The sequence below is a fragment of the Pseudorca crassidens genome, chromosome 2 (genome assembly GCF_039906515.1).
Source record: "Pseudorca crassidens isolate mPseCra1 chromosome 2, mPseCra1.hap1, whole genome shotgun sequence".
Taxonomy (NCBI): domain Eukaryota; kingdom Metazoa; phylum Chordata; class Mammalia; order Artiodactyla; family Delphinidae; genus Pseudorca; species Pseudorca crassidens.
This window is the reverse complement of record NC_090297.1, coordinates 47805819-47833785: the sequence shown is the minus strand read 5'-3', so window position 1 is coordinate 47833785 and position 27967 is coordinate 47805819. Positions and strand designations below refer to the sequence as shown.

At 46.1% G+C, this 27967-nt stretch overlaps 1 protein-coding gene across 1 annotated transcript in view; it reads left to right on the top strand.

Annotated features, from left to right (window-relative positions):
• Positions 1-17144, top strand: part of C8B (complement C8 beta chain) — a 40647-nt gene extending 23503 nt beyond the window's left edge. Inside the window, exons 8-12 of the mRNA XM_067726313.1 lie at positions 848-976; positions 3258-3421; positions 12254-12407; positions 14609-14677; positions 16830-17144. Coding sequence (XP_067582414.1) covers positions 848-976; positions 3258-3421; positions 12254-12407; positions 14609-14677; positions 16830-16981 — 668 coding nt within the window. The 3' untranslated portion in view covers positions 16982-17144. The remainder of the gene's footprint in view (positions 1-847; positions 977-3257; positions 3422-12253; positions 12408-14608; positions 14678-16829) is intronic.
• The last annotated feature ends 10823 nt before the right edge of the window (positions 17145-27967 follow it).

Below are 27967 nucleotides of genomic sequence, written 5' to 3'. Positions count from 1 at the left end.
TCCCACTTTTAGAGTTTCACAGGTGTGCTGAAGTCAAGTGACCACTCCACCTCTTTTGATACAACATTTGTCACACTGGCTTGACTGCAAAAGCCTGGTTTCTTGTCATTCTTACTGTTACAAGAATTATAAGAGATATCATCATGGAATTCATGTTTCAAGGAACATGCTTTGGGGAAAACTGATCTGCACCAACATTTCTAGACAATCCCAGGTACCAAAGCTGTTCTCCTCTCCTTTCCCTGGCCTCACAGTGCTACAGAAAGGTGTTTACAAGTCATACCGAAGACTTCAGCAAGCCCAGGATAGGAAGATGCCTTGGGGAGAATTAGAAAGGGACAGATGGGCAATGGTCCAAAAACGGAGAAGAAATAAGGGAAATCAGCTCCTTTTCTTTGCCAGGCACTATACCCGACACTTCGTAAGCATTAACTCAACTAATCAATTAACAAATTCTTTCTACTATATCAAAGAGTAGAGTGGGAAGGGTCAGGGGAAGGGGGACAGCCTGCAGCAGGCTCTACTCACTGGATTCATCCCTAGAGGTCTGATAAGGAGCCACATTTTTAGAAAGTGACTCTGAGCATGTCCTGTCTTTGGAGAGCAGCAAAAACCCTCAGAGTCTTTGAAGAGGCTGAAAGGGGACGTCGATGCTGATCTCTAACGAGGTCTCTACCCTGGTGCTAGGAGCTGCCTGCATTTCTTGCCATCAGGCTGGCCACCCATTAATTTACACCTGAGTCCCTGTGGGCCTCCAGGAAGGGTTAGGCCTCTGGAATCAATCACAGGAAAAGGCACAGGACAAATTACCTTCTAGGTCATGAGCCTCTTTGCTTGCTTCCTTCAGATTATTCTCTTAAGGATGTCCAGGCCTGTGCCAAACATGATTTTAAACTTGGCGGTGCCATAAAAGTGGTCTACATCAAGCTGGGTGTGTCGGTGGCCAAGTGCAAAGGCATTCTCAATGAGATAACAGGTGAGTAGCAAGGGCATGTGACTTCTCTGCTTATCATCCTTCCCTCTCTGGAACCCCAGAGCCAGTCGCTCTTTAAGCTAAAGACGGGGTGTTCCAAGGCATTTCAATTAAAATAATCATTCATTCAATAAAAATCTACCTAGCGCCTCCTATGTGTTGGGTATACAGAAATGAATGAGATGGTCTTCCTATCCTCATGGTACTCACGTGAACTAGGCAAACAAAGAAGCGAGGACAAGGCAGTGATAAGGACCAAACCCGGTCTGGAGCATCAGGACAGGCTTCCTAGGGCAGGGATCATTTGAATTGCAACTTGAGGTTGTTTCCAGGCAAGAAAATAATCTAACAATGAAAATTTTCTCTGGGGGCCAGGAGTTGGCCTGGCTAGAGAAAGGATGCTCTAGGCTGGAGGGGTAGGAGCCAGGTGGAGGCAGTGGGGGAGACAGGTGAGGCAGCTAGTCCTTACCTGAAACAATGGGGGAGATGGAAACTAGACGGACAGGCTAAGCCACAGATCATGGAGCAGAGTCCACATGGTGGGTTAGACCAGGACGTGAGTGCTGAAGCCAGTGTGTAGAACCAGGTGTCTGGGAGCAGAGAATTTGGAGACCACACAAGGGAGTTGGGAATCGACACAGCGAGTGGAGTAGGAAAGAGAGGCTGGTCAGCAGAGCTCCAATCCTGACCCCTTCTGCACCCTGAGCAGCTCTCCTTCACCTGCTGTACTTACTAAGCTTATCCCTGTATGTGTGACCATACGTGAAGAAAGAGTTCCACAGCCAAGGCAAAACAAAATGAAACAACAACGAAATGACCTGCAGGTCTAGAACACTTTCTTGTGACTGATACATGGTGGATACTGTTGGTTATTTTGGTGGGGCTGGGTTGGAGCACGCATCTTACATAGGGAGGCACGCAGAAAACATAGGTGCTCTTTAAAGGAAACTTGTAAAGTAACGCCCCCATCCAAGTTACTAGATAGAGCACTGCCCAGCGCCCCAAGACCCTTGACAATTACAACCCCACCCTCCCTTTGGAGATAACACCATCCTGACTTCCATGTTAAACACCTCCTTCCTTTCATGATAGTTTTACCACTTACATGTATTGCTAACCAATATGGCTTAGAGCTGCTTGGTTTTGAACTTTGTGTGAATGGAATGTAATCTTTTCAGTTTTTTTTTCATTCAACACCCTGTTTTTATATATAACTATAGTTCATTTCCACTGCTGCATAGTATTTTATTGTATGAATATAACACTTCGTTCATCCTGTTGTTAAATTGGGGTTATTTCCTGTGCCAAGCAATTATAATCAATGCTGCTGTGAACATTCTCACACAGTCATCTGGTGCACATGTGCTAGGGGTTCTCCAGGGAATATACCCAGGAGTGAAATTGTCGGGTTGTAGAGTATGTACTTCTTCCAGACTAGGTAATGCCGAGTTCTTCTGAAATGGTTATATCAATTTACAGTCCGACCAGTAGTATACAAGACCCCCTTTTTATGATGCTCAGGTGTTGCAAACTCAGAGTGGAATGGAATAGTCACTTTCCATCAGTTCCTTTGGCATTGGACACATGGAAAAATTAGAATAGGAATGACTCACTGATAGGATTGGGGGCTTTCTGGCAAACTCCATGAGAAGTCAAAATAATAATGGTAGACACTGTTTAGTGAGTATCTGTTACATCCCGTGCTCACCCTTCACAAATTTTCCCACCTTTGTCATCTGAGACAAAGAAATGATTTCACTTAGAGCTTGCACAGGGTTATGTGGGTAAATTCCTTCACCCTAGTGCCTAAGATTTCTTATCTGCAAAGTAAGGATTATATAGTTCCTATTTCATAGTGAAGATTAGTTGAGTTCATACATGTACAACGTTAAATTAGTGAATGACATGTAAATGATTAATAATCTATCTCTCTACCTACCAATCTATTTACCTATGATCTGTTCATCTGTCCCTATGTATGTATGTATGTATGTATCTATCAGCTATCTGTCTTCCATAGACTCATTTAGCAACTGGCACTTACAGATGCTAAAAATAAATGTCCCTTTCTTGTCCTGTCCCCAGCTTGTGTCATATATGATTGAACTGCCCTTTTGCCCCTTGCACTGTGACTCCCTTGCTGGCAGGGACTCACACTGTCCACCTACATCTCCTAGGCAAGCTCCATAAATATCATGGTAACCAGGTTGTCAGTTACGTTGCAGTAAATTCCAAGGTGTGAAAATGGATCCCCTGACATGCCAGGTCTCCATGTCCATTCCAGAGAGAAACAAGAGAAACACCATGGTGGATGACTTGGTTGTCCTTGTGCGAGGAGGGGCAAGTGAGTACATCACTGCCCTGGCATACAGTGAGCTGCCGACAGCAGAGCTGATGCAGGAATGGGGAGAGGCGGTGCAGTACAACCCGGCCATCGTCAAAATTAAGGTACGTGCAACTGCCCTACCCCTCCTTCTCTCTGTTCAGAAAACAGCGTCTGAAGGATTGCTCTGAGCCAGGGTATGGAATACAGAGCTCAATAAGACCCAAGCCCTAATCTTGAGGCACATACCTTATACTGGAAAATATATCTGGAGTGAACCAATTGTAATACAATGCTCAACACCAGCTAGAGAACGCTGACTCCCTCTCACTTGGGCCCCCAAGTTGCTAAAGGAAATTAACCATCAGCTTCTAATTCCAGCATTCTTAAATCAAGATTGTTTCCATTTCATCTGGGAATCACTCATTCAGTTATTTTTTCATTTAAACATTCATTCACGCAACCAACAAATTGTAGCTAAGTTCCTGTGATGTGATAGGAACTCAGGCACTGGAGGAAAACAGAGGAGGGTGCAAGGATGAAAAATACAGTCTGTGCTGAACAGTAAGGTGCTTGCGTGCATTGTTATCTTACAGGACAGCATAATACATCAGGGTAATCACTAACGTGTTTTGGGCACCTACTATGTTCATGATACTTCTGCCAAGGACGTCAGGAATGTTATTTCATCTAATTCTCATGAGTCTGCAAATTAAGTATGCTTAATTTTGTGGCTGATAAAAATCAAGGTCACAGAGGTTGCATCCATCTGTGACTGCTCGAGTCTCTATTAGGTCCAGACCTGAGAATTTTACCTCTTCCCTCCCCTCCTGTGGGTTTGGTAAATAGAAGATAATGATCCCAACCACCTGTCACCCAAACAACAGCAGTTTTGCAGCCTTAAACTAAAAAGACGTTTGCTAGAACAAGACTGTCATACCAATCAGCAGTGGTAGGTCCTTGCCCGTGGGGACTTCAGCACGGTGTCCATGTCACATCTTACACTGTCCTCTTCTTGCCCTTGTCTGTACAGTCATTGCTGGTCCAACATCCACCCTCCCAGCGATTTACTCTTGCAGCCAAGGAGAGGAGTTAAGAGGCTGGAGCTCTGATGAGGGGCTCTGCAGTTACCAACCCTGGCAGTTTTCCAATGTCTTTATTTATATGTCAAATGCACAGTTTCTGCAGAACAAGAAGGCTGCCATTCATTCCTTTCCTCTGCCACTTATTCAGTAGGGACACTTAGGGTACAGTTGCTGGCAAGCATCGGGAAGGACAAAGTCAGCCATAGCTTGCAGGCAGCTCCAGAGAAATCTGGGATTGGCTGATGGCACGGTGACATTGGTTGGTATCACAGACGGGCATGGGAGAGAACAGAGTTCATGAGAAAATGGGAGAGAACAGAGTTCATGAGAAAATAGATCCCTGGTCTTTGCTTTTTACTTATATCTTACCTGAATCTTTTTTTAAACTTACAGTTAATGGATTGCCCTGGTTACCTATCTAAATAGGTTGGAAGTGCAGCAGCATGTGATATGATATGGGATGTGTGTTTTGTGTGCACGTGTGTGTTTGTATGTGTGTGTGTGAGAGAGAGATAGAAGGAGGGAGGGAGAGAGGGAGGGAGAGGGAGAGAGAGAGAGAGCACACACATGTTAGCGTGCTAAGCATCTCAAACAGACCTGCCACCATTCTCAGAGATATAGCACTTTACTGAAGGCACAGAGAGGCTTCCCAGCATGTATGTGATACCCTGGAAAGTATCACATCCACTATCAGTGTAGTGTTGTGAAGGGCTGTGGAGGCTGAAAGGGGAAAGACATTAGAGAATCTAAAGAGGAAAGAGATTAGAGAATGAGAGATGTTTCCAGCGCTGGAGGAGGTGAATTTGTTGAAGGTTTTATGCACCTCTTCTGTACATCGGTAACCTGAGGTGGAAACATCTATTGTGGGCATGGACTCTTTCTGGCAAGAGAAAACTGCATATGACTTCACATTATCTCAAAATAATTCTCGGCAGAGTGAGCTTACCAGGTTGTTGGAGCAGCAGTTGCCTTCCAGGAGGGCAGAGACCACTCGATAAGGAATTCCTAGACACAGAGTGTTGGCCACGAGTCTTGAAGATCAAGATCTGAAAACACAGTTCCTATAGGAGCCGGGTAGGCAGAAAGGGAGACCACAGAAGAGCCCATTCACAGTATTTAGTGGTGAACTTTGGTTACAGAGAGACGGCTCTTTGTTCAACGAAGAGGTAGAGAAAGCAAGGGACATATATAAAGAGAACTTTGAACACAAAAGATTGAAATTACATTCAAGATAAAGAAGACGAGGGACTTCCCTGGTGGCGCAGTGGTTAAGAATCCGCCTGCCAATGCAGGGGACGTGGGTTCGATCGGTCTGGGAAGATCCCACATGCCGCGGAACAACTAAGCCCGTGCACACAACTACTGAGCCTGTGCTCTAGAGCCTGTGAGCCACAACTACTGAGCCCGTGTGCCACAACTACTGAAGCCCATGTGTCTAAAGCCCATGCTCCACAACAAGAGAAGCCACCACGGTGAGAAGCCCACGCACCGCAACAAAGAGTAGCCCCTGCTCAACGCAACTAGAGAAAGCCTGCGCGCAGCAATGAAGACCCAACACAACCAAAAATAAATAAATAGAATAAAAACTTTTTCTTAATTTTAAAAAGATCAAGACAAGCATACATCTAAAAATAGAAGTCAATTTTAGAATGTATTTGCTCTGTGGTTATAATACAATTAAGGAAAATAAGGAATTTATGAAATAAAAAATAGAAGCTGAGATGTGTAGACACTAATCAGATGAAAGGGGAAATGGCTGAATGTAGGGAGCCAAAAGCACAGTAGTAGAATCAGAAACTACATTGGAAACTATAAAGAACAGAATTGACGCTGCCGGAAATTGAGTCAGTGATGTAGAAGGTGCTATAAAAATGTTTCTTTAATGCAGAAGCAAAAGACAAAGAGATTAAAACAATGATATAAAAGAAATATGATGGACAGAGAGTACAGAAGTGGAAATCTAAAAACCAAAGACTTCTTCCTGAGAAAGATCCAGGATTACATGTGAAGATGCATTAATCAAGCACATAGAAAGGGAAACTTCCCTGAGCTGATAATGCAAAATGAACGGCTCATTGAAAAGGAGGTAAAAGTACTGAAGATAAAACAATACTGAGACACATGGGGGTGAAATTTTTGACTTGGAGGAACAAATAGATCCTACAAAAATAAAAGTCGCACTGGGCTTAGAATTCTTCGCAGTGCTCAATGCCTAAAGATTATGGAGTGACAACCACAAGATCTTGAAGGAAAAAGCTTGTGGCCCAGTGAAATGGTCATTAAGGGATGAAAAAGTTCCCAAGACATTCTGAGATATTAAAGGAGTCACATAGAGGATCGCCAGATTTAGCACTCGAAAATGCAGGATGTCCAGTTAATTCTGAACTTCAGACAGATAAGGAATGTTTTTTTTAGGATAAGCATCTTTCAGATATTTCATGGGATATATACTAAAAAATTATTTGTTGTTTATCTGAAATTCCATTTTTACTGGGCGTTCTGTATTTGACTGGCAACCCTTGTCACAAAGCCTACCTTCCATGTACATTTCTATAGTGGTCGAGGTGCTAGGTTGTGGTCTGGGATTCAGGCTGATGGAGAAGCCATGGTAAGGAGCTTGGCATGGTTAAGCATAGAAGGGAAAATACAGTAGTGAGTGGTTCACCTAGAGGTCAGGAGAGCCTAGGTTATGCAGCAGTGAAACACCCCCAAATCTCAATGACTTAGTTCAACAAAAGTTTATTGCTCAATCACACATCATGTCCAGAGTGTGTTGGTGAGGGACCTTTTCTGAATGTCTCTCAGGGATCCAGGTGATGGAGGCTTTGTCTTGTCCTGTGCTCCCAAGAGCACCAGAGCAGTGGTAAGGGAATGGGAAAAGTCACCACACTCTGCTCCCAAAGCTTCAACCTGGAAGGGGCGTTCCCTCTGCTCACCTTTCACTGCTCAGAAAAAGTCGCATTGCAAACCTGCCCTTAAGGATGGTTCAGGGAAAAACAGCCCTGCCGAGTGCCCAGAAGGAAAAGAAGCTGATATATTTGGTAAACAGTGATAATGACCATCACACCTTACTAAAGCAACTTATTTAAAGATTCCCTAAAAGCAAATTACTCTGATTAAGAGAAGGTTTTGTGTTTTTCTTTAACTTTTTATTTTATATTGGAGTATAGTGGATTAACAATGTTGTGTTAGTTTCAGGTGTACAGCAGAGTGATTCAGTTATAATGCAGATGCTTTGGTAGCATAACCTGGTAAGATAATGTCAGACTTAGACTGCCAGATCTCACTGGAAAAAATAAATTCTGAATTCTAAATAAGGAAACCCATAAGTGTAATTAAATGGAAATAACACAACAACAAAACAATTTTGCCACACATGAAATCTTTCATGTGTAAGGAATGATACAATTTATAAGAAACATATCTTAAAGGAAATAGACAACTCTCAGAAGAACTCAGATGATAAATATGCAAAATTTTAACTTCTCTAGGAAAAGGATAATTAAAGTAAAAATACAGTATTCTTTTTTTTTTAATTTTTTTAACATTTATTTATTTATTTGGCTGCGTTTGGGTCTTCTTTCCTGCGCGCGGGCTTTCTCTAGTTGTGGCGAGCAGGGGCTACTCTTGGTTGCGTGGGTTTCTCATTGTGGTGGCTTCTCTTGTTGTGGAGCACGGGCTCTAGGCACACGGGCTTCAGTAATTATGGTACACGGGCTCAGTAGTTGTGGCTTGTGGGCTCTAGAGCACAGGCTCAATAGTTGTGGTGCACAGGCTTAGCTGCTCTGCAGCACATGGGATCTTCCTGGACCAGGGCTCGAACCCGTGTCCCCTGCATTGGCAGGCGGATTCTTTTTTTTTTTTTAACATCTTTATTGGGGTATAATTGCTTTGCAATGGTGTGTTAGTTTCTGCTTTATAATAAAGTGAATCAGCTATACATATACATATATCCCCATATCCCCTCCCTCTTGCGTCTCCCTCCCACCCTCCCTATCCCACCCCTCTAGGTGGTCACAAAGCACCAAGCTGATCTCCCTGTGCTATGCAGCTGCTTCCCACTAGCTACCTGTTTTACATTTGGTAGTGTATATATGTCCATGCCACTCTCCACTCTTGGCAGGCGGATTCTTAACCACTGTGCCACCAGGGAAGTCCCCAGTATTCTTTTTTACCTGTCAAATTAATGATGATTAAAATCTGTAATACTCAGTGTCCTTGGGAGCAATGAGATGGGAACTTTTATATGATGAAACGGGAATATAAATTGGTACAACCCTTTAGGAAAAGAATTTAACTGTATATATCCAACACATTCAGAATGTTTATAGCTTTTGATCCAATATCCCTAAATGGAAGAATCGACTAAAGAAATCATTTAAAAAGTTGGTAAAGATGTATCTATAAAGACATGCCTCATTCTATGTTACTGTAATCCTTATCCGAAGTTTCCGTTACTCATGGTCAACTGCGGTCTGAAAATATTAAATGGAAACCTCCAGAAAGAAACAACTTACGTTTTTAATTGCATGCCATTCTGAGTAGCGTGATGAAATGTCACACTGTCCTGCTCCATCCCCACCTGGGATCCCCAACCGTCAACATCATCTGCTTCTGACATCCAACCATTGACATGATCGTGCTTCAGTGATCTAGCACCACCCAAAGCAGATGATCCTTTTGATGATACATCAACAGTAGCCTAACACTATGTCACAAATCCTACGTCATTCACCTCACTTCATCTCATCACCTAAGCACTTTATGCTCTCACGTCATCACAAGTAGAAGGGTAAGTATAGTACAGTCAGATATTTTGAGAGAGACAGAGAAACAGAGAGACAGAGACGAGAGAGCACATTCACATAACTTTTATTACAGTGTATTGTTATAATTGTTCTATTTTATTTTTAGTTATCGTTGTTAATCTCTTACTATGCCTAATTTATAAATTAAACTTTATCATAGTATATGTGTATGGGAAAAAACGTAGTATATGTTGAGTTTGGTACTATTCATGGTTTTGGGCATTCACTGGTGGTTTTGGAAAGTATCCCAGCTGATAAAGGAGGACAACCATATTTGTCGTAGCAAAAGGAAAAAGGAAAATGGAAACAACCTAAAGATTCAATAACGGGTAGAGTTGAATACACTGTAGTTCACCAATACAACAGGATACTCAGTAACCACAGAAAATCATTTTATCAAGGATTATTGAATGGCATGGGCAAATGCCATTCGATAATATATGACGTTAAGTGAAAAAAGTGAAATGTAAAACTTCACTTTTCTTATGCCACCAATTTGGTGTAAATATCTGTCCATCTACCTATCCAAAAATATATACTGAAAGGATACAAACCACGATGGTAACAATTCAGATCTTCCGCCCTCCGCTTACTCACTGTGACTCTGGCCAATCTCATTAACTTTTCTGTGCCTCAGCTTTGCCATCTGTAAAGTGGGGATACAGAAGTCTACCTGACTCATAAGATTGTTGTGAAGATTAAGTGAGATAACATACGTATTTGGTTCAGCCCCTAATAAATGGTAGCTATGGCAATAATTATTTGTTATCATTAAGAACAGCAGTCACCAGGGTCCATTATAGAGAACTGCATGGAGTTTCACAGACAGCACCCACCATCTCTGTGCAGCAATATGACCAATAAAATTTCCACAAGGTCAGGTGTGCTAGGGACCCAATGATCAATGTGAGTAGTTGGGATTTTGTGTTTTGGGGAAAGATGGGGAAGGAAGGAGGAGGAAGGAAAGGAGGGGGAGAGGGAGGGAAGAAGAAGAGGACAAAAGAGAGAAAAACAGGAAAAAAAGAACCAGCGAACCCAGAAAAGGACAAATGAGCCATAAGTTAAAAATGGAGCTGTGGAGGGAACCCTGCAGAATTGCTGCCACGTTCCAAGGCCAGCCATCGTAGAGAACCCTGGGAGAGAGCTTGGAAATGGGAATAATGGCCATTTCTATCGCCAGTCATCATGTGATGAAAAAAACACAGATTTGGGTTAGTTAGTAGGAAAAAACCGACAGATTTGGGGTTAGAATCCTGGCAATGCGCTTTTATGAGTTCCTTGACTTTGTTCAAGTTACTTAACGCTCACCTGAAATGGGGCTAGTAATTGCTCCTGTGTGAGGATGAAGTGGGATCATATGAGTAAGTCGCCAGCACAGCTCCTGGCACACAGTACACGTGGACGGTTTATTCCGGTTCTGCCACTGATCTACTCTGTTTCCTGGAGCAGATCTCGGTACTGGTAGAAAAATGCTTGGGGGGTTAAAGGCAGGTTAAAGGCAGACTCTCAAGGTGCTCTGGCAGGGAGAGCAGGCTGTTGGAGGAGCTCATCGTGGGGGTACAACAATCCCCCATGGAGCCCCGCCCTCCCATGTGTGGCCGGCAGGCCGGGCCATTCTGCAGACAGCCTCTGGATCAATTCAGTGACCACAAGACGGTCAGACAGTGGGGCCACCAAGGGGCCTTTCTTTGCCCTCTGGAGTGAAGGTCTGCATCGGATGCATTAAGAAATGGAAGCAGTTTTCTTCCCACTGAAGGCTTCTATTAGGCGTGATTGCTTGCATTTAGACAGACCCTAAACGCTCCAGGGCCAGATTAGGGCAGGATCGCAAACAAAATCTGGAGACAAACACGGCCCTGGAGCTGAAACTCGAGCCAAGAGGCTCTGAACATGTTTAACTACCTCTTTGGACTTTGCCTCTGTTTTTCCAAGCCCACGAACACTACCACATCTCTCTGTGGCTTCCAGCTCTCAAACACTGCTGTGCCCACTGAGAGCATCACTAACCCTGCTCGCCACACCCTCGCCTCCATGCCAGCTGCTGTTGCCCTAATGAGGCCTCCCATCCCCGTTTCATTCTTCCACCCACTTTTTTTTTTTTTTTTTCCGGTACGTGGGCCTCTCATGGTTGTGGCCACTCCCGTTGCGGAGCACAGGCTCCGGACGCGCAGGCTCAGCGGCCATGGCTCACGGGCCCAGCCGCTCCGCGGCATGTGGGATCTTCCCAGACTGGGGCACAAAGCCGTGTCCCCTGCATCGGCAGGCGGACTCTCAACCACTGCGCCACCAGGGAAGCCCCTTACACCCACTTTTATTAGCGGCTCTCACTAAGCTTTGGGCGGGACCCCGGAGACACAGCTGAGCAGTATACAGGTCTGATCTCCAGGAGCTTACAATCTAATTAGAGAAGAAGGAAAAAGGACTTCAACCCGAGACGCTGACCACAAAGGAGCGAAGAGGTAGAATTTGCATCAGATGAGGTAGTATAGACAGTATTCTGAGCATCTCGTGGTGGGAAGGTATTCTTTGGAGCTCGGGAATGGCTCCCTAATGGAGGCTCTTGCATGCCACGAAGGATTTTCACAGGTTTGGTTGGGGGTGGGGATGGAGAGTGACGCTGGAACAATGCTCCCATGATACTTTCAAAGAGTAGCTTGCAAACCACCACCCCTCCCCAACCAAAAACAGATTAACTAGCCGCTGCTCTCTACCCATTACAAGTTACCACTGTTACCTGTAACCCCTGTGTATCTGTTAGTACTTTTGTGTCTGTCTCTAGATTCTGAGTTTCTTGGGAGTGGGGATTTTATCTTACTCATTACTTATGCTTCATGCCTGACACTTAGAAGGTATTCAGCAAGTGTTTGTTGACCTGAACTCTAGTGAGCTTATTTGTGGATGTTGGGTGGGGTGGGAACGAGAAAGGGAAGGGCCTCTATCCAGTTGCCTATGAATCCACTGTGGTCTGCATGCAGCAAACCTGCGCATTCCTGTAGAGCCTTGCTTCATGTTTCTACGTGATGAATGTTTTCTGTTGAAATAAGCGCCTTTGCTCCCTTCCCAGGCAGAGCCTCTGTACGAACTGGTGACAGCCACAGACTTCGCCTATTCCAGCACAGTGAGGCAGAACATGAAGCGGGCCCTGGAGGAGTTTCAGAAGGAAGTCAGCTCCTGCCAGTGTGCTCCCTGCCAGGGGAACGGAGTCCCTGTCCTGAAAGGTACCATTTCCAGTGTCGCTTGTGGCAGACGTCATCTGGAGGGGCTGGCTCTGGGGCCGGAACACGTGATCAAACCCACACACCCTCCAGAGGTGTGTTTCTAGGTCGGGGTTTCCTGTGTATATCCAGGGGAATTTCCAGGTCATTCCCCAGTCCTCTGCCTCAGGCCCCAGGGACTGTCATAAAGCTCCCTTCTTTTTCTCAGAGGAAAAAATGTGAGCGCCCACCCCCCCGCCCCTGGCCATTTGGAGCCTCTTAAAGATGAGCTGCTCCACCTTGACTGGGCATTAGAACCACTGGAGATCTTTAGAACGGCTGATGCTCAGTCCCCAGATGTAATCATTACGTGAGACTCTCTAGAGAAGAGAACTTCATCAGGATGGCTAAACCCTCTTCTCTCCGGGTAGTTCTAACCTGTGGCTGGGCTGTGACTCGCCATGGAGCACCACCTCCCTGGAGCACAGTGAAGTAGGGTTGGACCAAGGAGATGGCTGCACTCAGGTACTACTTATGGCAAGGCGCCTGATGTCCTCTCAGGCTGCACCTGAGAATCACCCAGGGAGCTTTGCACAAACACGAAGCCCTGGGCCTCAGCCCAAAATAGTTAAAGCGAATCACTGGGATTGGCCTCTGAAAAAAAAAAGCCTAGCAGATCATTCGTTGTTGAGTGAGGGCTGGGAAGCTGTTCTACAGCTGAATTCACTGACAGACAGGATCCATGATTTTGCCCAGCTTTTAGACTAGCAGGAGAGCTAGCCTTGACCCGAGGGTTGCACCGAAATGCACCAGTGTTAGAAGCAGTGTTAGTCTATCTCCCAGGAAGTCAGAATGCAGGCAGCTAGAACAGGCTGCTCTGGCTGTCGGGATACCTAGCTTCTAGCCACAAGGGACCCATGGGTGACAGCAGCATTAAACTGAAGGCAGGAGCAGGCTGAGACTGTGTGGTCTGTAACAAGGAGTGGGGATGGACTCTGGGACTCTGTGCTGGTCAAAGAAGAGGCCCTCCCTGGGCTGAGCAGGGGAGACACCTTGTGCATATCCTGACCAATACATCGTGAGACGATTGGGGGATGGGGGGTGGCATGGATGGCCACTAGAACTTGACTGCTAACTTGAGGGTCACATCCGGGGTCACTGCATGGGGCAGGGCAAACGTGAGAGAGGCTGGGGCCTGGGATCTTCTGTTCCTGTTGTGATGGGCTAAGAAGGAGTCCGGTCCAGCATGATGCCAAAACAGGGCATCAAGAGCAGCTGGGTAGTGTATATCCCAGCCCAGGGAGCCAGCAGGACTCGAGGCAGAACTCACATGGTTGGAGCAAACTCAACAGAGGGGACACGACAGAAGATCTGTTCTCAGGGAGAAAGGTTCCACCTGCCCAGCTGAGATGGAGGGATGTGTGTCTAGCTTCTCAGATGGGATGGAAATGAGCAAAGCAGATGTAAGTGACAGCCTAAGAATGGGAAATTCTGCCTGAGGACCAGGACCTGTAAGTGAGGGTCAGTTCAGCAGGAGGTGGGATCCATTCACCGGCACCAGGTTTTGATCTAGGGGTGCTGAAATCCCCCTTGCCTTGTGTGTAACTTGGACCTAGAGACTGGGACCCACTGGAGGCTTTACTTTGGAGGTGATGGAGAAAAGGAAGCCAGAGGCTGGAATGCCGACAGGGCCCAGCCTATAAAGGACAGTCCTGTAAAGAGAGTTCGTGTGATTCAGGTGAGAGAAGCTCCAGGGTGACATGTGACAAATTAACATAAGGAGTAACCTCCAAAATGTCAGAAGTGGCCTAAGGTAGCATGAAACATCTAAGGGTAGTGAGCTCCCCATCACTAGAGATGTTCAAGCAGAGACTAGACAATTACTTGTGGTGAAATTGAGCATCAATGACCACTGGCCCCAGGAACTTCAATAATGTAGCTTCTGACCCCCAACACCAATGTCTAGGTCAAAGGTCAGCTAATGGGTAATTTTCCTCAACAACTCGGCATCATTCCCTGTGGTGGAATAAACACCCTTTCATGAGCAAAGGACCCTCAAGAAAGGAGTGGGTATTCTTGGCACTGAACCTTCTTATTTCAAACCATTCAATTAAACGTTTGCCCTGTTTTAACCTAATGGAAAAGCCGTGATGTGGAGGGACGGGTGAAGTCTAGGAGCTCTTACTTCATGTGGTATGATTCATACCGTCTCTGCATCTTCTCAGGAACACGCTGTGACTGCATCTGTCCTGCTGGATTCCAAGGCCCTGCCTGTGAGATCACCAATCGGAAAAGTAAGGAGTCTGTGAGAGTTGGTTGGGAAAGGGAAGTCTAGGGAAGTCCAGAGAATAATTCAAAAGAGCAAGAGCAAAGTCGGGGAGTGGGCTAGGGAGCTGGACACTATGACGCTTGAGATCCATCTTGACTCCTGATTTTATATTTTATTATTTTCACAACTGAGAGTGCTCCATGTTACAGGACTGCTAATGCATGGCCTCTTCGAGTCATCTCTTTGAATCATTCTGGAATGTTTATCATTTTGTTTATTTAGTGAACTCCTATTCAGCCCTCAAAATCCAACATAGATGCCCCTTCTGTAAAAATTATTCTCATCCAAGAAGAATTAATTTCTCCTGTGGGATCCCATAGGACTTCGGACATGTATCTGTTACAGCTCTTAGCACATTCTGTTTTGGGTTGTGTGTGTCTACCTCCCCTGTGTCTGTGATTAGGGATCATGTCCCATTTACCTATGGGTCCTCAGGTTCCCACACAGTTGCTGCAGTTGAATTAATAACTGAACGACTGGACTACGATGAAGATCTCTTCCAGTTCTCAGATTCTTTAGCTGGTTTATTTTTTAAGAATTCTTAGCACTGCCTCCCCCCACCCCCAGCTCCTCCCCTTTCTTTTCCTTTCTGTGACTTTTTTTGGTGATACCGTTAAAGGAAATGGCACGTCCAATAAAAACACCAAACATTTATTAAGCGGTCCACTATGTACCAGGCACCTTGCTGAGGGCTTGGACTCAGTGTGGGTTCAAATTCCATCTCCATCATTTAATAGCGAATTACTTGACCTCTTCGTGCCTCAATTTCCTCATCTATAAAATGGAGATGATGATATTAACTACCTCATAGAGTTGTCTTAAGTTTCTCATAAGGCATATAAAGCACTTGGAAGGATGCCTAACCCATCGTAAGAGCAAAATAAATATTGGTTAGTTGGTTTTAGAGCAAAATAAATAGTGTTACTTTATATTTCACATATATTAAATCCTTTCATCCTCACAACAACCTCATGAAGTAGAAACTGTCAATACCCCCATTTTATAGAGGAAACTGAGGTTCGGGGGTGGCTAGCTAACTTGCCCAATGGTCACACAGCTAGTAGGTGTAGGGACCCAGATTCAGGTCCAGTGAGTCTGACTCTGTAGCCTTTGCTCTTGGGGCCTGCTCTGCTCCCCTCCTCAGTAAAGTGCTCAAGGGTGTCTCCACTCCCTCTCCTACTACGTCTAAACCAGGCCCCCCACAGTGACCTGCCCAGTAAGAGTGTAACGGCACAGCCACAGGATTTCCACTGGTTGGAGGAGACCTTGGAAACCTCCCACTCCAGCTATCTCATGTTATCAGTGGGGAGACCCAGAGATATTAAGTAATGTACCCAGAGCTACACTGCAAGTTAGAGGCTCAGCCAGCCGCCTGATCTATCATGGTGGATGTAATTGATTATTTGCCAGTCTCGTCAACAACCAGAAATCCTCAAGGGAAAGGCAAATGTCAGGGAGGGTAGAGCACAGTGTGATTACTTCATTTAAAACGCACAACGGCCACATAGATAACAGAGCTCCCGCTTGATACACTGAGAAGAAGTAAACTATCCAGCATCCTATAGCTGGGAAGCATCTAAGCTGGAAACTATTCATTTATTCCACTAATATGGACTCAGGGACTCCCGTGTGCCAGTTTAGGTGCTGGGGTTCAGTGGTGAGCAAATCAGATTATAGTTCCTGTCATCATGGAGATTGCTCTTTGGAAAGACAGACCAACATCATTTGACTTGTCCCAGAAATACATTTAAAGTTTCAACTGTGAGTGCTACAAAATGCTCTGGGAGCTTAAAGTATGAAGTAGTGATGGGGAGTTGGGGATCAGGGAAGGTTTCCTTGCAGAAATAACACTTAAGCTGAGATCTGGAGGGTGAATAGGATTGACCAGATGAATAGAGGAGGGAAGAGTATTTAGGGCAAGGGGAACAGTGTGTGTAAAGGCCCTGTGGTAGAAGGGAGCATGGTGAGCCAATGGCCTGAAGGAAGGACAGTGGACTGGAGTTGGGAGATCAGAGATTCAGACTCTCAGAACCCTAGGGTTTATACACCCTACCCCTCCTACAGGGCACGAGAGTGTCATAAAGGCTAATTAATGTTCATTACCTTCTTTCTTATAGATGTCCCCATTGATGGGAAGTGGAATTGCTGGTCAAACTGGTCTCCATGTTCTGGAGGACATAAAACAAGACAAAGGCAGTGCAACAATCCACCTCCTCAAAATAGGGGCAGCCCCTGCTTGGGCCCTGCTTCTGAAACACTTAACTGTTAAGGAGGGGAAAGCATCTAGCAGGTGATGCTACTGTGGGCGGCACACAGCAAGGAATCAGGCCAGCTCACCCCCATGCCCGCTCCCATCTGGGGCCCAAGGCGGAGGGCTGTGCCATTCAGAATGCTTAAAATAAAGACATTATTTGTAAAATGCACGCTGACTCGGACAGATAGTAAGTTAAACGATAATTAGAGTCTCCTGAAGGGCTTAGCCATCCTGGTAATCTTCACTTCGCTCATCTCTACAATTTTATTTCACTCGCATTTACTACCAGCCAGGAACTGTGTTGGGAGCTGTCCGTGTGAAAGTCGCACAGTCCACCACTGACCTGCGCATAGTAGGTGCCCAACCATGAATCCATGAATAGATACTAAACTGTTCCTGCCTTGAGGAGCACACTGTCTCATTCAATGGCAATGGGCAGTTCATACTTATTGAATGATTAGCGTGCCAGCCACAGTGCTCCCAGTGCATTCATTCATTCATTCCATCCTCATGACAACCTTATAAGGTGGATGCTTTATTAGCCTATTAAACAGCAGGAGAATCGGCTTAGAAGCGTTAAGTGACTTGTCCAAAGTTACGCAGCTAAGGAGTGGGGGGGCTGGGCTGCAAACCTGGGCATTCAAGCTCTAGGGTTTTAAACGCTTTTCTTTTAAAATTTTATTTATTTATTTGCTTGTTTGTTTATTTTTGGCTGCGTTGGGTCTTCATTGCTATGCATGGGCTTTCTCTAGTTGCTGCAAACGGGGGCTACTCTTTGTTGCGGCGCGTGGGCTTCTCACTGCGGTGGCTTCTCTTGTTGCAGAGCACGGGCTCTAGGCGTGTGGTATCAGTAGTTGTAGCTTGCGGGCTCTAGGGCACAGGCTCAGTAGTTGTGGCGCATTGGGCTAGTTGCTCCGTGGCATGTGGGATCTTCCCGGACCAGGGATCAAACCCTGTGTCCCCTGCATTGACAGGCGGATTCTTAACCACTGCGCCACCAGGGAAGCCCCCAGGGTTTTAAACTCTTAACTGTGATGCTCCCTTCCTCTCAAAATTGGACCTTGGATCAACAAAGAACTTTTTATGACATAAAATGTAGAAGGTAGTGTGTGTGTGTGTGTGTGTGTGTGTGTGTGTGTGTGTGTGTGTGTGTGTGTGTGAGAGAGAGAGAGAGATTGACAAATCCCTACCCACTGCATCACAGAGAGTGGATCTGGGTTCCTCAGCTTCTTTCGATGCTGAGCACAGGAAGCAAGTGGTTGTTCTGGTGCAGAGCTGAATTATTGTGACATGAGTGGGTGCCCAGAGGAGATGCTGAGCTGGAGACTAGAGCCACGGAAATTGATCACTGAATGAGAAACAGTTTAAAAAGAAAGAAAGAAAAAGAGCAGGGGTTGTGGTGGCTGGAAGAGGAAGCATATCAGGAGATGATCAAGCTGATGGCTGTGGATCAGTGGGCAATGTAAACCTTCCCTACCTCTGTACGTTGTGCTCCACTCACTCATGCTTTTGTGCAAATCCCATTCAGGGCGGGAGGTACTGAAAGATGAGAACAAGAGGGCAGTTGATCTTTACGTTACTAAAATCCAAACTATTTTTATTTTTTAGATTGAGTCAAGTGATCATTTAAGCTTTGTTGCTCTCATTCATTCCTTCTCATTAAAACATCCCTGAATATTTTCTTTGCTCTTGGGCACTTCCTGTCGGATTGCATAACTTCATGTGAATTTGTTGAAATCAGACTGGTGGGGAAAAAAACCAGTTGGTTGAAGGTGAATTGATTCATCCTATGAATTTTCAACCGATTTGTTTTCGGCCACGTCACCTGCTGTAAGTTTGCCGCTGAGCTGGGTGCTGAGACCTAAGACCATAACACATCCATGACACCAAAGCACAGGTCACCAACACCCACCAGTCTGGCCGCCCATCTCTCTGGAATTGAGTCAATAGAACAACCATGGAAGGAGCTGATTCTTTACTGCTTAGGGGTTGCTGCAGCCAGCGTGGCGATTCTGTCTTCCTTCCTTCATCCCCTTGTCCCCTGCAATTGAGCAGACGGGTCCGGGCCCTTGTTTGTATTAATATTATTGCTTTGCCATCGCTGTTATTTCAATAGGCTAATGCAATCATGTTTTATCTCTTTCATTATACCGAGGCCATATAATTTTCTTATGTTATAATCTATCTTCTTTTAAGATTCCCCAGAGATGGGGAAGAGAGGTTCTGTCTCGGGTTGATGGGAGGCTCCCGTGAAGCCGACACGAGCACGTCGAAGCCTGCGCCGCCAAATTAAATTCTGAATCTCAATCACGGCCACCGCTTCTAATGGGAAATTTAAGTTGATTATGGAGATGACAATGCAGGTTCATGTTTATTGCGTTTAGCAGAAATTGTTTATCCTATTAAATATGGTCTTGAAGGAGAGACAATTGAATTGCCGAGCACCAGTGAATACCGGGGTGACGTCCAGGCATGGCTAAACTGTGTAATAATTATATTCTTATTTGTGGGCTGAACGTCCCCTCGTGGCTCTTTTTGAAAACAAATGCATTTAGGAGGAGGCTGAAACACAGTGTAAGGATTAAACAAAATAAATGCAAACTGTGCTTTTGGAAAACCTCGGCAACTGTAGCTTGCACCGGTGTCCCCGTGAAGGAGCTGCGGCATCCGTGGGGCGCGGGCCAGGCAGTGTCGTTTGGCAGTGGTCCTGGAAGCTTGAACACAGCGCAGGATACCTGGGTGTGGGAGGGTTTTGTGTCTGAGAGCATGAATCTCTGAAATGCTGGGAGCTCTGCCGTCTGCTTGATGTCTGGGCCGGGAGTTCTGTGTCTACCAACCCCTTCCTGTGCGACCTTAGGATAATAATATAACTTCTAATAAGTATTATAATTATTTTCACAATAGTAATAGTCATAGCTGCCAATTATAGAGTGCTTCTCAGTTTATGAAGTCTTTTAACCTGCGTTATCTCATTTAATCTTTATTTGAATTTGATGGGGTAGATATTAATACAGTCAGCAGGTGACACGTAGGGAAGGCTTCCAAGGGAAACTTCGTCCTTGCCACGCATGGGCTGACTCTGGAAATCAAGGTGGGACGCTGAGGCTGGGAGAAGAGCATCTGCTGGCAGAGAATCCAGAGGAAAATACCATCTTTGTTTTAAAGGAGAGAACTCTGGCCTGCTCCCAGGCACTCATATAAAAAGCCCTCTGGAGAGAGTGGGGCTGGAGCAGAAAGCCCTCAGGACTCTGGCCAGGCCTCCCTGGGGACCTTCGTGATTAGCATCTTGATGGACATATTTTTGTTTTACAGATTGAAGATGTCCTTAATGACAATATGACTGTTTGCCAATGTTTCCAGGCTCTGCGGACACTGTATTATAATCTATTTGTTTACTGTCTCCTATTCCTGCTCAAATATCGCGTTCCTGAAGGCAGAGGTAGTGTCTGTCCACTGCCCTCACTGCCAGGGCCCAATACAGGGCCTGGCACGAGCAGGCAACAAGAAATCATTGTTGCATGAATTAACGAACTAATGAAAAGGGAGGTGAGTGCAGCCAAGGGCAGAGCCATCCCAGGCCAGGGAGAAACTTTAGTGAATCGGTGGTACATGATGGTGGCATCATGAAATTTGGGATACAGCGACCTTGAGATGAGGGCAGCCACACAGCACTGGCTGCGCGAGGCGTGTTCAGCCTGCTTGGTGGGCAGCAGTGCAAAAAAGAGTAAAACGAAAGAGGCAGAAAAATAGCTGATGTCAGGTAGGGGCTGAAAGTACAGTACTTGTTAGGGGACTTGGTGACACCAACTGGGGACCACCAGAAATCTCCAGGGAAACTTTACAGAGGAAGGGAGAAGAAAACTCTGTCATCTTTGGTGGGGTAAACCTGAGAAGCATATTTATAGGTTGAGGAAGAAATCAAGTCTCAAGAGGGTTAAAAAGTCTGCCCAGGACTTCCCTGGTGGCGCAGCGGTTGAGAATCTGCCTGCTAATGCAGGGGACACGGGTTCGAGCCCTGGTCTGGGAGGATCCCACGTGCTGCAGAGCAACTAGGCTCGTGAGCCACAACTACTGAGCCTGCGCGTCTGGAGCCTGTGCTCCACAATAAGAGAGGCCACGATAGTGAGAGGCCCGCACACTGCGTTGAAGAGTGGCCCCCGCTTGCCGCAACTAGAGAAAGCCCTCGCACAGAAACGAAGACCCAACACAGCAAAAATAAATAAATTAATTAATAAACTCCTACCCCCAACATCTTCAAAAAAAAAGAAAACCACAGCTTTAAAGAAAAAAAAAACAAAGCCTGCCCAGTGTGCAGTAGAGGTAGGCTATGAATAAAGAAAAACTTAGGGGAAAAAATGCCTTCCAACATTCCACCTTCACCTCATTTTCTCATTTGTGGATTCATTTTAAACCTACTACGACCACCTAAACCCTAACGAGAGCACACTGGAATAGTACACTTTACATCTTTGAGAATCCCTCCTTATTGAGTGCCTGTCATGAAATCAGATTTTTCTGTATGGTGTCTTCCTCTTTGAGTTGTCTTTCTGGAATGTTAATTCCAATATTGAGGGATGAGGGATTCAGAACCTCAGGGGTGGGGGAAGCATCACGACCTCTCAGGTAGAACTGGAAACAGATGAAGAGAGGCTGAGTGGTACTGTGCTTAGACGTGTGTGCCCTGGTGCCCTGCTTCCGCCTTTGTGGCCTCGCCTGGCTCCGTGACTTACTAGCTTCGTGACCTTAACACACGTTCCGTACCCCTGTGTGCCTCGTTTTCTCATCTGTAAGATGGGGATGGTGACAGCGGCGTCCTCCTGGGGTTCGGGAGGATGTGAATTAACCACGCCCAGGAGAGTACCTGGGACAGTCAGCACCCCACAGTATCGCTGACATCACCGCTCCTGGGGATTCCTCAAAACATCGACGAGAGCTATGGTTGGCGTGTTTGGTTTTCTAAAGTCGTTTAAGACCGCTTTCAACTGGTTTAGTACATTTCGGTACTAAACCCACTATAACACATGAGAACAAGAAAGACATAAGATAGCTTAGCCCCTAGGACGTGTCTTAATAAAGGACATGGAAGGCTTTTATATCCCGAGCTCTGGGTTATTAAGGGAAAATGTAACAGCGTAATAACTAATATTTGCAGAGGGCATTACCAGTTATAAAGAACTTTCACATACCTAATCCAGCTTAATCCTCTCAATGCCTGAAAGAGGAAGGATTTATTATCTGCCTTTGACAGGTGATGAGACAGAGCCTCGGAGAGACTGAGCAATTTGCCCAAGACCACCCAGCTCGAAAGTGGCAGAACTGCCTCAGTCCGAGGGTGGCTGCCACGGGGCTCCCCAACGTCCTGCTGCCACAGGAGCGGGTCCAGTTTCATTGTAGGGTGGGTGCATGCCCACCTGCCCGCTTGCACAGAAGAGAGAGAAAGGCCTCTAGTCTGGCACGTCCCTGCAGCGGAGAAGCAGAGCCGTTTAGAAGGCTTTGCGGCAGAGGAACCGAGGGATCAGACCCCACACCACCACTTCCTAGCTGAGAAGCCTTGATGATGTCCCTTATCCTCTCCATGCCTCAGTGTCCTCATCAGAATATAGGGCCAATAATCGATGGCCCAAGCACGAGGCTTGAATGACACGTCATACGTAGAGGGACTGCTCTCACCCCAGAGTGCCTGGCACATGGCGATGCTCAACTGCCTTCCCAGGCGTGGATGCTGAACCAGCCCTGCCTGACATCTGGCCCTTGGTACCCTGCCTAGCAGCTCTCCCTTGTTGAGCGTGGAGATTGTATTTTACGGAAAGGAAGACGAGAGGGAATCGGACTTGCCTTTGCAGCAGTGAATCTTGGAGGATTGTCGAAGGAAGTCAAGAGGCTGGTGTGACATTCACCTCTGTGCAGGAGGCTGCTCCGGAGCCCAGGCGCTCCCATTATCGGAGGCTGCGGCCACCAGTTACCTCGCGTCTACGCCTTGCAACCCCAGGCGCTCCTTCATCCGTCACTGGCCATTGTCTGGTATCCAGCCCTCCTTCCCCCACCACCTCCCGCCGAAGGGGCCTCCTTGTTAATAAGCCAGTTTGTTCAGATCCTGAAACCTATCTGATTCTGGCCCCTTTTATCCCAAACACCATCCATCCATCAGCTGCCTGCTCTACATGCTTGGTTAGGAAAATGGGAATGAGAGAGAGAGACAAATAATAGATGAAACTTCTTAGCTGCTACCTCTAAAGAAATAGAATGGAGAAATAGATCCGTCAGACATGTATCATGCCACTGGACAGCCAAGTCCGTTCGTGAAAAAGAGGTTAGGATGGGAGGATTTATCTCACATTTTAAGCTGTTAATATAGAAGGGAAACATATTTTCCTTTCTCTCTCCCTGAGGAGCGCGGAAAACCCCTGGGCTACGAATGTAGAATTTTTAACTCAATTTGCTGGGCTTTCCTTCACTAAGGTGGAAACAGTGGGCTCTCTCTTAAATGTATACAGTCTCTAAGAGTAGCACGCGCTGCCCTCTGATGTACCAGGAAGGTTGTAGGACCTGGGAGTCCTGTAAAAACCTCTTCCATGGGGTTGTCTCTCACGAGTTCCTACGTACTCTGTGCAAAGACTGTTTCAGAGCCTTTGCCTCTAGCACGGAGGGCCCAGAGAGAGAACAGCATCCTTTTACTGGGAAACTCCTAGGTATTTAAAGTGCTATGCTAGGTACTGAGGCTCCGAAAGTAAATCTGAGTCCCCATCTGCCCTGCAAGGTGTCACCGGGTGGGGGAGACTATAGTGACAGAATAAGGTGCCTACAGTGATAGGGTATGGACAATGCTCCGTATCAGGGAGTAGCGCCTGATGAAGTATGGGGGAGCGGGAGGGGTCAGGGTTGGCTTTCTGGGTGAATGGATACCTAATCCATACCCTGCAGAGGGCTGGTGAAGAGCTGGGAGAAGATGGGGGCTGGCAGGTGCGGGTGCTTCTAAGGTAGTGTGTACAAAGGCCTGGAGGGGACAAAAGACCTATTTGAGGGATTGAATTAGAAGTACCCCCTCCTAAGGCCTCCTAAGGCCAAATACTGTTCTAGATACTGGGGATCAAGCCATGAAAAAGCTTGCATATTAATGGGGGGGAGGCATACCAAGAAAAAAAATCTATAATCTCAGGTAGTGATAAGTGCTATACCAGAAAAAATAAATGAGGGTAAGGTCTTTGGAGGGGTATTATTTGAGCAGAGATGTGAATGAAACAAGGGAGTGATTCTTGGATGAACTCCTTTAGAGGATGAACATTTCAGGTGGACGAGAAAGCAGGTGCAAAGGTCCTGAGGCATGAGAGTTTGGCATGTGTGAGGAATAGCAAAAAGGCTTCCATGGCTGGAGCAGCGTGACAGTAGGAAGAGTAAATGGGAGGAAATGACGTCAGAGAGAGGTGAGAGCTAGGCATTCAGGGCTTTGTTGTCCTGTTAGGACAGGTTTTTAGTATACTGGCTCATAAAGTCTGCAGAGGGAAATAAAGATGGAGTGGTACGCTGACCTCAGACCAGAGCAAACCTTGTGAATCCAGGTTAAGATTCTTGTGCTTTAAAATAATGGCTGTGGACGGTTGAAGCACCAGGAGCTCCCAAGGAGAGCAGGGACGTGGGTGGAAAGTGACCATCTGTGGAAATCTCCCCAGGACCACATACTGCTGCCCTCAGGAAAGGCCCAGTGACCAAACCAATGCTCCAAACCCAGCTCTCCCCAGCCTGAGGGGCACCAGCGACCACCCCCAGGAGCTGAGCAGTAATTACTTTCCACCCACCTCGTGGTTTCCCACCTCTCGACTCTGCACATACTGTTTCCTCTGCGATGTCCAGGCCCTTCTTCCCCTTTGTCTGCTTCTTAAACTCCCACTCATTTCCTAGACTCTGCTGGCCTCGTCTCCTCTCCTATCCAAGCTGTCTTCCTTCTCCCCAGCCTGGCTTCCTGCTGGTATGGGACCTGGGGCATGGTTCACAGGCCTCCTCCATCAGGTCAGGCAATCTTCCAGCGCTGGGACTGTGTCTGATTCATTCCCGGCCCCCCAGCACCCAGCCCGGGGCCCAGCACAGGGCTCCCCAGAGTGCTCACCCATTTCCCAAGCCAGGGGATAGAAGCCCCCGTTTTCTTCACGGAGAAGCGTGCTTCTGCTAACCTATGTCACATACCTTTCCTCAAACAGTACCCGGTGGCCTCCCTCTGCCGTCTCTCATTTCTGCACTGTGGTTTTGAAGGCTACCCTTTCTGTCCATTTTCTTCACCCTAAAGCCATCCAGTTCAGAAGAGATTCATTGAGTGCTGAACTCTTTAGATCTTCCTCTATCTCAAAGCAGAAAAAAAGAAAAAAGCCTCTTCTTAATGCTTTTCATTCTGTCATTAATTTACTTTTCAAAAGACACCTTGTCAAGCTGAAGATTATATCGTTAAACCGTGTTTTTACATCCACTACCTATAAAACCGGAATTATAGATCTCCTGAAAAGTCCTGAGGGAGAATACATTTGGTGGGTTTTATGCCTTTTGCGGGGTGAGAGCCAGGCATCCTTGAAGAGGGAGAGGCGCTGATCTGGTGAAGGGTGGCTGCTGCGGAAACTGCTACTGCCGCTGTACTGTCATTTCTAAAGCTGCTGGGGATGCAGCGTCCTCAGAGGAGCGGGGCGGACACTGGCCTTGGTTCTGTGGCTCAGACGATGGGAAGATGGCATTGCTCGGCTGGTTGTTTTGGCTCACAGCTGATCCAGGCCATTGTTTAATCCCAGCGTTCTCATCTCGCATCTAAAGGACTACACGTACTTCCATGAGCTTCCTGGCCTCTGGTTTCTTCCCTCTCCTCTGCGCCCCACACACAAAATCCCTCCACTGGCTGACAGCCCAGAGCAGAGGTGGGGGTGCACGTGCTTGATGGACTGCATTCACACCCTGGCCAGCCTGCCAGCTCTGTGACCCACCAGGCTCAGCCTCGCAGAGACTCTGTTTCCTCATCTGTAAAATGGGACTCAGAAAACAAATCTTAGAGATCCTTGTTAAGATGAGATAAGGTACGCAGATAAACCTTACCGTGGTGCCCTTTTGTTACACACCCGTGAACGTGTAGCTCTCAGGAATTCTCAGCCTTGGCTGCATTGGAATCGCCTGGGAAGCTTTTATTTATTTATTGAAGTATAGTTGATTTACAATGTTGTGTTAGTTTCAAGTATGCAGCAAAGTGATTCAGTTTTATATACGTACACACGCACATACACATGTATTCTTTTTCAGATTCTTTTCCATTACAGGTTATTACAAGGTACTGAAGATAGTAAACTACTGATGTCTGGCTCTCATCTCCAGAAATTTGGATTGAATTGGTATGGGGTTCAGCCTCTGGACATCAGTGTTTTTAAAACTGCCCACGTGATTCTCATGCTCAACCTAGGCTGAGAACTACCGCTTTTAGATCAAGCTTGAATGTCCTCTGTAAACTGTCCACTTGGCCTGGCCAATCTGCCTCTCAACACTTCCTAGGATGTAACTACTGCTCCACAGTAAATAACGAATGGAAATTAATTATTCATGGACATTAAAAAGTAAATTAATGACAGGATGAGAAGGAATATGGGAGTCCTTTTTCCTTCTCTCAGATCTAAAGAGTTCAGAAACAAACTTCTAAACTATAAGCTTTAATTAATAATAGTAACAATAAGAGTGATGCTAATAATTTTGCACGTGACAGGTATTGTGCTAAGTATTTTATATAACTTATTTTATTCCCACTCCCTCTTCCAACACATATACACCTACATACACCCCTAATATTCTTTCTGAGGTTCAAACTTTGTGACATGCTGTTTTCCTATCTAAAGTTCTCTTCCCTCTCTGCCTAGTTCAAAAATCCCTCAAGGTCTAGGTCAACCCCCATTCTGTATATTTAATACAGGCAAAGAAAGGTAAACCTCTCTTCCACCTGGCCTCCTTTGTGTGCCACGTATTTTGGCATTAACTCAGCAATTCACTTCCTGTGTCCCTAAAACTGCTTCTAATTGTTTCATGTGTGTGCGCGCGCGCGCGTGCGTGCGTGCGTGTGTGTGTGTGTTTATGTCTCATTATCACCCAAAAAAGATTGAGGATTCTGGAAGGATAGGGAGTGTTGACTGATACACATATATCAGTCAACATATGTTTCTTATACCAACTGGGACGGCAGATTCCACCTTCAAGGAGCTCACAATCTATAGGGGAAACCTATGGGTCAACAGAAAAGTCAGTGCAACACACACATTCTCTCTTTGAGGCCTGATTGGAGTGCTGTGGGGACACTGAGGCAGGCAGATGTGACTAGCTCTCCCACAGGTGGGCCCGGGCACATGAACTGGTCGGCCCCCCAGATCCACATTCTACTCTGGGAGGCTGACTAAGAAGGACCACATTTTTGAACTGACTCTTGAGTTCATTCCCTCACTTCTCGCACAGATGCTTGTTCATTCCCTCCAATTCAAGGCACAGCCCTCACCTCTGGGGATGCAGTGCTGAACCAGACGAAGCTGATCGCTGCCCTCAAGATTGCCGTCCATGGGGAGACAAGTCATAAATAGTCACAGGAGGTGTGGGACCCAATATGTAATTGCTAATTACGAAGAAGGCGATGAAGGAAAAGAATAGTGTGCTGTGAGCCAATTATTAGTGTGCCAGTTATTTAATTGGGAGAACGGTGATATTTGTGATAAGAACTCAAGCAAACAAGAGAGATTAATTGAAGGAATACGAGAATATGTTGAGTCCCAGTGAAGGAAAAGTGAAGGAACTCAAGGCAATCTTTAATTTTTCTCCTTGTTTCAGTATGTCTGCTTATCTTACAAACTAATAATCGTTTTCTACAAATGAGCAAATATTGTTATCAAATAACTGAGATCGTTCTCACGGTACTTTGTTTTGTTGGCTACGGATAGTTTCAAGAGCGTCTGCCTGCCTTATGCCTCTACCATCCTATAAGTTCCTCTAAGACATGAATCGAGA